The sequence below is a fragment of the Rutidosis leptorrhynchoides genome, chromosome 5 (genome assembly GCF_046630445.1).
Source record: "Rutidosis leptorrhynchoides isolate AG116_Rl617_1_P2 chromosome 5, CSIRO_AGI_Rlap_v1, whole genome shotgun sequence".
Taxonomy (NCBI): Eukaryota; Viridiplantae; Streptophyta; class Magnoliopsida; order Asterales; family Asteraceae; genus Rutidosis; species Rutidosis leptorrhynchoides.
The window spans coordinates 333,212,600-333,221,923 of NC_092337.1; the positions used below are offsets into that span (position 1 = coordinate 333,212,600).

Consider the following 9,324-nt stretch of genomic DNA (forward strand, 5'->3'; position numbering starts at 1 on the left):
AGTTGATTGTGTGTAGGTTCTTACCTTTTTTATTATTAGCTGTGGCAATATTTGATCCACTGACTTATGAATGGGTTTATGGGCTATTTTGATCTCTAATTTGTCAAACTACTATTTAATTATTACATATAGGTTTTGCAGTCGTACTTTACATGCTACTTAATAATAAAACTAAATATCATCTAAATTCTTTTTGGGTCAACCCAAACAAATTTTACATATTTAGACTTGTGAGTCGTGACTATATATGTCATCCGTTAGATACCACAATTTATAGATTTTTTTCCTCTTATGTAAATATAGTGCATGTGTGTCACTCTTTAATGATTGTCATTTGGTAATAAGTATTCGTAAGTTTGCTATACTAGAGTACTATTCTGTTCAAGTAGATGGGATTTCATCTTCTGAGTAGGTTTTAATTTGGGTATGCCTATTTGAGTTTCAAATTGCTATCTTCTGAATGTAGAAAGATAATATAAATATTTTATTATGTATATTCATGAGTTTGTACAACCAATGTGTAGCTATTGTGTGGTTGTGCATATCTTCATTGGATACTTAATAATAAAAAACTTGCCTTTTATGAAAATATACAGAGCCAGACTTTAAGTTTGCTACTAGGAGGGTATAATGATAATTCTTTATTGTTGATTGAGTCATTCCTTAAATAGGTACTCAAGGTGCAGATGTATATGGGGTTAAAAACCTGAAAAATTGAGTGGCTTTCATACAAAGAGCGTTGCGAGTTTTCAAACCATTGTTGGCATTATGGACACAATGTGGTAGAGTGCATCATATGGTGTGGATATTTGCAATTTTGTATAACGTTAGTGTTATGTTCATTTACATTTTAATTAAAACCATATTTAAGGGCTATCTTTGAACTCTATTATTCTATTTTGTAGTGCACACTTTTAAACCGTGTTATGATCTATGAAATATGTTTATCAGTATGTCAAATGTTATATTGATGCTAAAGAAACTTAATTTAGTAATTTGATTGATTTATGTTATGTAATTTTTTTTTTTTTTTTTTTTTTAAGATTGTTGTTCATACATGTTTATGCTTTATATTACTTTGCTAATCTGTTTATAGCCCCCAAAGAAATTTGACAAAAAATCATTTGATTCTTTGCTATAACAATCGAAAACCAAGTTATAAAAACTCCGTTTCTACTTTACTATATTTTTTTTTAAAGAATCCCGTAAATTTGCGGGTCTTTAACTAGTACTCAATTAAAACAATCAAGTAGAACCAACTTTTAATAACATAGCATAGATAAGTTTTTAGTTCAGTCTTCCGGCTATAACAAATTCAGCCCTATGCAAATAAAAAAGAAAAACTACAACTCGGGTCATGATTTAGAGAAAATGCACGGTCTTCAAATTAGACATTTTTCAACAAAGTTATGTGTATACAACACACAAGTATAGTTGCACTTGAAGCCACTAACCATTAAAAAAGAAAACAAAAGGAGGTAAAACACCTGACACGATACACTGCATAATATGCTCTTGTACATAATCAACAACCACATTTAGCACTCCTCAGATGGTAGACTCGGTTTTATAAAGTTAAACTCAGCGGTTCTCTCCTCAACTTTTAACCATGTTTCTAAATCTTTCGAATAAAAAATGGCCATATGAGATACCGTCACTATCAAAGATCTCGAATGAGATAGGTCTATCTATCTATCCCAATGTATAGAATAGATAATATATTATATAATATATGATCCATGGTAATAGTTTCAAAGATAGACGTGTCACATAATCACACAAATAAGAAAATAAAGTGAGTGAAGGAGGAGTGACTATCAGGGATAAGCACGACGGAACAGACTCAAATGCTTAAGTATACTTTAGGGGGCGTTTGGTTCGTGGGATTTCGTGGGATTTGGAGGGATTTGCATTTCAAATCCCATGAAATCCCATGTTTGGTTGAAGAATTTGGTTCGTGGGATTTGCATTTCAAATCCCTTGACATCCCATAGATGAAGGATTTGAAAATCCTTTGTATATATGAGGGATTTCGGGGTCACGTTTCGGGATAACGTTTCGGGTTCGCATTTCGGGTACGGGTTCGCGTATCACGATCGCATTCTCGTTTTGGATTCACGTTTCGATTTCGGGTTTTTATTTAGCGATCGCGTTCACGTTCGGGTTCGCATTACAAATTTGAGATTTGAAAACCTCGAACCAAACAGAAGATAGGATTTCAAATCCCAGAATTTCAAATCCCAGGATTTCAAATCTCAGGATTTCAAATCCTGTGGGATTTCAAATCCTGGGAATTGAAATCCACGAACCAAACGCCCCCTAGGAGTTCCTATGGAAAGAAAATAAGGCGTCAATAGTGCCGTCTAGCACCTTTTAGGTTTAGTCACGTCTTCCCATATAAGGAAGCAAAACCATAACACAAGAGAGAAGGCGTTCCTTCGTCATTTTATTAAGTATCTGTCAATAGAACAACATTCGTCCAGCATGAATTCGGGGTGTCACTCATTGATTGTTGATTGTAATGGAACTGGTAGATGTAAGTTGATTCATTCATTGTTACAATTATTGGTGGGACTTGGTCCATGTTGTCGGTACCCCATTTCATTTGTGAGTTGTAAAAAACAATCTTGATTGAGTATTCTGTCTGCTATCGATGAGAAAACATTGAAGTTTGCTAGTGTTGTTCCGTCCCTAAGTAACTGTTTATTTTTAATAGTTATTAACTAGTTAAAGACTCACGATTTCGTAATTTTTATTGAATAATGATATTTAAAGACAATTTTCAACCATGATAACACAAATAAACAATATAACATTCCAAAATTTCAAATGTACAAAAAGATAAATACAAAATCTCGTTCAAAATAAAGTAACAGACTTAAATTCAAAAGTAGTAGTAATCAACTGTTCGTATTTGATAATAGGTTCGACCTATAAAGTTGCAGGCGGTAATAATGCAACTTTTTTTTTTTTTTGTCTATAAGTCTTTTGTGTAGTTTCCCACATACTCATGCCATTAATCTTTTGAGATGGTCATGGATTATAAATAATGTCATAGTTCGTTGTCTTGTGGTGAGAATCCTTTATATCTCTGACAAAGTCTTTCCACGTAATTGGCCAGCCTGTGATCACTATTTTATATTTTGTTACAAATGTGTATATTTTAAAAAAAAAAAAATATTAAAAGCTTAAAAAAAATAAACTGACAACACATGTTAGTTGATCATAAAAAGGAAAAGGGTCACACCCTCAATTTAATGAATTAAAGCGAATATATTCTGCCTTTTTACCTTGTAACAATCTGGGTTCCAACATAATATTTCGCCATTCTAGTCTTCCTCTACCATATCCATCTTACCACATCAACATCCTGGAAAAACAAAAACCAAGATCGGTAGTAAGACAACATAAGCTAACACAAACACCCATTTATAATTTTAACATAGGTGAATATGTTGATATCTCATTATTTATAAAAATTTTATTAATCAATTCTAGAGATATCAATTACTTTTGAGCTATGTTTCCATCAAACAGCTCCAAGTAATAAATGTAACAAAAAATGTAGTAAACTACAGTTGGGGATTCACAAATGTACCACTGTATGCTTCGCTAACTATGCTACAACTTACAAGTAAAAGGGTGAATTTGGCCCACTTCCAGAATGACCAAACTAACATTACAGCGATGAGGTTTCTACCCATTTTGCAGCTACATTCATAAACTTGTAAGCCATATGTTAACTGATGAATAGTATAGTCCAGTATTTAAAAGTGTGATACAAGTTAGCAAATTACCTGAATATAGGTCATTGTCCATATGGATTCCTTAAGCAACTTACACCATATTTAATGTCTTTAGAGTTGGTATAATTAGCAAAGCCAAATGTTCCTAAAGCGTACGCTATTCGTCTCTTCAACACACTATTTTCCCCGATGGTCTTGGCTTCCTTTAAATGAGAAGTAAAAACTTCTTTATCGATCAGTATTTGTTTCCAATTTAGTAGGGAGTAATTATATAGTATGTTACTCATGTGTTGACGAAAACTAAAATCAAAAACAAAAAAATTATTCAGCGTGTGTTACGTAAGTACAACTGAAACATGTAGTGAAACTATAACACTTATAAACTTATCTGCATCTATACTTTCACCCATCTCCACTTCTGAATATTTTATCTTTTCCTCTCATATCATTTACACTGATCTTAAGTAAAACCCTATAGACTCTTTTGCAAAAATCTAAGTTTTTTACACACACCAAAACAACACCATTGAATAAGTCTAGGACACTGGAAACATACACACGTTTACAAAGTATAATTAAGATCATTACTACCCATCTCCTCTTTATATGTTCGAATCCAACCCAAAGTACCCATATAAACTGATATATGACACTCAAAAGTCATAGATTTAAGTAAAACCCTATAGACTCTATCGATTCCATTTACAAATAGCTCGTTTCTGTTTGGATATGATATTGTAATTTTTTGCAATGTTGAACCCGAAAATCATATGCTTTAAATAATGACGACTAATTTATGGAGGAGATGGATTAAGGATTTTTAAGAAGAAGAAGAAGAAAGAATAGTTGCAAAAGGATTGAGGACAAACTTATCAGAAGGACGGTGTGCATAGCTATTAGATCTGAATTCAAAATAGAACGATTAAATTATGGTCTGAAAACTGCAAAACTTATCAGTAGGGCGGTTTGCATGGCTAATCGTTACACGATGCTTCGTCCCGTGTAATTTAATTATGGGGCATTTCGGGAAATTAATAACAAAAAAGTTTATTTATTGGTGAATACGAGTATGGGATTAATATTGACCATTAGATTAGATGAAGGGGCTTGTGATGGTCATTTCATGATCTAAAGGCGGCTTTAAAGAAGGTTTTAGAAACATTTATTCACTAATTAGTATTATTGTCTTTTAAGGTATAGAGGGGATTGTGATATGTGCGTGTTAGAATAATATACTTGCTTAACATGCTCTGTAGTTTTGTTGATCTTCATGTGTGGAGCATTCCATCGTATCAAATACTGTATGTAATATCAAATTGATTACTTGCTTAATTGTATGTAATATCAAATTGCTTAATATGCTCTGTAGTTTTGTTGCTCTGTAGTTTTGTAATACTGTATGCAGCATGATCATTCCATAGGGCCAAAGATATTATGCTGCCGCTATATGGTTAGACGTGTCCACAGTAATAATGTTGATGTTGGGTGTTATACTATTGTGTTTTATTTATTTATTTATTTATTATTATTATTATTATTATTATTATTATTATTATTATTATTATTATTATTATTATTATTATTATTATTTATTTATTTATTTATTTATTTATTTATTTATTTATTTTATTTTTTGTTTTGAACAGCAAGTGTGATATTACAAGTATGCAAATCGTCTTTTGTGTTTTATCCGTTGCTATCTATATTAATGAAAACCTTAAATATGATTAAGTATAGTCTTATATCTAATGTTGTGCAAGTTCTAGGTATGAGATTTTAAGGTAAATCCAAACGTTGATGATTATATGTTTTGTTTACTCTTATAGTTGCACATACAATATATGGTAGGGACTATGAGCGCAAATTCTAGTACTATGTACTGATTACGTATACATGTTAAGCAGTTTAAAAAGTAGCTTTTCGGTAACATGTTCTTACTTGAGCTGAGGTTTATGAGGTCGATCGCCATTTTCGTTTTGTTTGCTTTGCCGACTTGGCCAGATGGAGCTAATGCTTTGTATGCACCCGATATAGTCTGTTGATAGTAGTACTGTTAGTGTTACTGATTATATAATGATTCTATTAATAATTATCTGGTTACACAAGTAATTACCCGAACTTTAAGGTAAAACAGCAATTAACAAAGTTTGTATACAACCCGACTGGCCTGATATGTTGCTAACCAGCGCTTTTGAAACTCAATTGTATACAAAACTGCAATTAACAAAAATAAGCAACCATTAAAACCACACATACTGCTAACAATAATGAAAATATCCAATATATATGTTAAAAAAAGACAATATCTAAATTTCAATGACACAAGATACTCTTATTGCTGATAATATTTAACATATATTAAAGTAAATGTACTAATAAAAATCAAGTATAAATCACGTAATCAATTCATGTTGGAATACACGGGCAACAATATCAGCTAGTTCAGCGGGAGTCAAATAACTATATCCAGCGATGAAACACATTACGGGCAGAGCATCAGGAAACACCTTACTTTCAAAATTGTGTATTAACCGCCAGGTCCCAATAATGACCGACCCCGGCATCAGAAAGCACCTTACGGGCAGTAATTTCAGTCCTGCACTCGTGGACGGAAAACCTATGAAAACTTGGTTTTGCAACATTCCCTTGCCAAACAAGGGCACACTCATTATTGGGTTTTTCATCATCATCATCATGATCTTCATATTCATTCTCTTCTTTCACAGCAGCAGCTGCCACCCAATTTATACGTTTTAACATCAACTTCTGATAACGTTTTATGGACTTGTTACCGCCTTCCACCACCACCACACAAACACCCTGAGACATAACCGCACAGCCAGAGAGCCGGTTTTCTTGGGCATTAACATCAACTTTATACCTTGTTTGAGGATGAGAAAGGTCATTATTAACTTTGTACACGGAAACTATTGTCTCGGGAGTATTATTATTATTCTTTTCATCAAAAAGTTTCCTTTCTTTCTTTTCACGTCTTTCAGCGGGTGTTAGCTTCCGTGCAATGTTTCTGTCAACATGGGCTTGTTCGCGTTCAGACGCAGCACTTCTTATCTCCATTTCAAGGCGAGTAGGGTCTTGGGTCGCTTCTGAACCAACAACTCTCATTAAATTGTTCATTTTGACTTTCGGTTTGGATGGTTCTAGAAGGCCTTGTCTGATCATTTCTTGACGGGTTTTCTCGGTAGCTAAGCGTCTTTGAGTGCGGAGTTTTTTGCGTTCTTTTTGGGTAAGCTTTAAGGGTTGAGGTGGTGGTGGAGTAGGTTCGGCTGGTGGCTGGATAGGACGGGGGTGTTCGACATATAATGTGACTTTTTCTTTCTTTACTTCTGTCATGTTTCCGTAGCTATCGAATTCTATAAGTGGTACGTCCCACCACTCATAATCAGGAATAGGATCCTTTGGCTTTTCTTTGATAATAATTCTATCTGAAACCTCTATCAGATTTGGATTGATATCAGGTTCCGCCTCCGCCAAATGAGCTTGTTTTGCTCTAAACTCTCGTGCTTGTGCTTCTCCAAATTGACTCTTTAGCTTAATCATCTCAGCCTCCTTAGTCCATTTACCTTCTTCTACGAACTGAAAAGTCATCTTTTTAGGCCTTAAAAGTTTGACTTTATCTATTCCCATTTGAGGATCAAAGTGAGGATTTTTATGTGGGTCGACTTCCAATTCAGGTTTCAATATTTTGAAAGCATCTTTTTTCTGCTTGTTAATGTTAACCTTAAGGGTGGTCAAATTGTTTAACTTTGGTATATTCACCTGCACGTTCCCATGTTCATCCACTTCCCTTCCCAAATGATCCAAACAGAGGATGGGAGCCTTGGCAGGCTTGGGTTGTTGAAGAGTTGGCGGGAACATGTTAACAAGTATAATTCTTTTATTAACTCGTTCAACTATAGACATCTGACCAATTCTATCAGTGCTGGAGTTAATACCTTTGTTCAACATAGGGGTTTTCTTCATCTTCGCTGCAAGCTTCAGTAATGTGGCTTTCGCCTTAGAAATAGCATCTCGAGAGATACCACCACTCTTGCCAGCATCTGCACAAGTCCCGTTACTATTAACTCCTTCATTTTCATGTTTGCTAGAAAGGGGAGATACCTTAGAAGGAGGGTGGCGGCTGTTTGCACCACCACCATTGACCTTGGAACCACCAAACAATTCATCTTTAACTTCACTCTTCAATTTATCACCATTCAATTTCTCTTGCTTAATTCCATCATTGTCTAAATCAATTCCTTCTTTCTTATCTTCAAATCTCCTCCTCTTCTCTTCTCTATCAGCAGCAACTTTATCTTCAAATCGCTTCCGCTTTTTGCGTTCATCCAAAACCCTAATTCGTTTCTCCCGAGCCTCATAATACCTATCTTCATCATCAATATCATCATTCCTATCTTTCCGTTTATGATGATGTCGATCTTTGCTGGTTTCTCGGCCGTATGACTTCTCACGCTTCAATCGATCATTGATATCTTCCATTCTCTCGCCTTCGGAACGGCGACGGCAGCGATATTTACTGTCGGTGTCTCGGTATTTGGAGCGGTGTTGTTTCAATACCAAAGGAGATCGACTTTCTGAATCTTTGTGTTTCCGGCTGGATCGACTATCCATTGTGGTTAGGGTTTTGTGGGAATCGTTGTTTCAATACCAAAGGAAATCGGACTTTATATAGCTTTTAATTTTCCTCTCTTTTTTTCATATAAAAACGTAATCAGCAAGAAATAAAGATAAAATAAAACAAAGGAAGATTATTTTGTAGATGCGGAATTTTTTTTTAATTTTAAATAGTGAGAGAATAAAATAAAATAAAGCCATGTAAAATAGGAAACAAATATGAAAAAGATACTACTATTCTTTTTTTCTTTTCCCTTGATAGAAATAGAAAAAAATCTAGATGAAAAGAAAGGAAATAAATAAATAAGAAAGAGAGAGAAATTAAAATTTTAGAATTTGGAGATGATTTTTGCTCTTGGAAATGCATCACACGAAGTAGATTTATCTTCCTTTTTTTTTTTTTTACTTCGTCACTAATAATATCAGTAAAGCTCTACTTCATCTTCCTTTTTTTAGTTTTTTTAGTTTCATCACTAATAATAATAATAATAATATTCGTAAAGCTAAGCAGATATTTCAAGAGAAACAACGGATAAACATAAGTCAAAGTCAAATACGATCAAGTAGACCACAACGGTGGTGCCAATCTACTACACACTAGAGGAATAAAAAAATCAAATATCAAGAGATTAAGAAGTATAGAACGATCCTTTTTTGAGTCGCAACTAGGTTGTTAGAAAAAGAAAATTAAATGAGGGTGGATTCGCGGACGTGGAACATGAATAGAAAGAAAGCTACTTGGTGGTGAAAGACTGTTACTTAATGGAAGCGGCACGTCAAACCAGTTTTTGAAGGAAGCGGCACACCGTTTCGGTGGCGGCAAAGAAAGAAAAAAAGTGATAAGATCATGTAGAATACTCGTAGGTGTAACATATTATCATGGCTGCAAATGACGTCTGTTGCGATGGTTGTTGCGGCGTTTTGGTGAGTATCTCTCTCGGCGTCT

The 9,324-nt window shown here is 34.1% G+C and overlaps 1 protein-coding gene across 6 annotated transcripts; it reads right to left on the minus strand.

Annotated features, from left to right (window-relative positions):
- Positions 1-2,822: 2,822 nt before the first annotated feature.
- On the minus strand, positions 2,823-8,214 carry LOC139846744 (protein RDM16-like). Of its 6 annotated transcripts, none has more exons than XR_011759158.1 (8): positions 7,866-8,214; positions 7,700-7,804; positions 5,860-5,960; positions 5,685-5,781; positions 3,798-3,949; positions 3,633-3,711; positions 3,291-3,370; positions 2,823-3,122 (listed from the first exon to the last, which is right to left on the minus strand). XR_011759158.1 is itself a non-coding variant. In XM_071836238.1 (3 exons), the coding sequence occupies exon 3, from the start codon at positions 7,302-7,304 to the stop codon at positions 6,261-6,263; it is 1,044 nt and encodes a 347-aa protein (XP_071692339.1). In that variant the 5' UTR covers positions 7,305-7,340; positions 7,700-7,804; positions 7,866-8,214; the 3' UTR covers positions 5,986-6,260. The 6 variants fall into 6 exon arrangements, 1 of the variants encoding a protein (XP_071692339.1); XR_011759156.1 differs by having other exon boundaries at positions 2,823-3,131; positions 3,633-3,724; XR_011759157.1 differs by having other exon boundaries at positions 2,823-3,131; positions 3,798-4,046.
- Between the last annotated feature and the right edge of the window lie 1,110 nt (positions 8,215-9,324).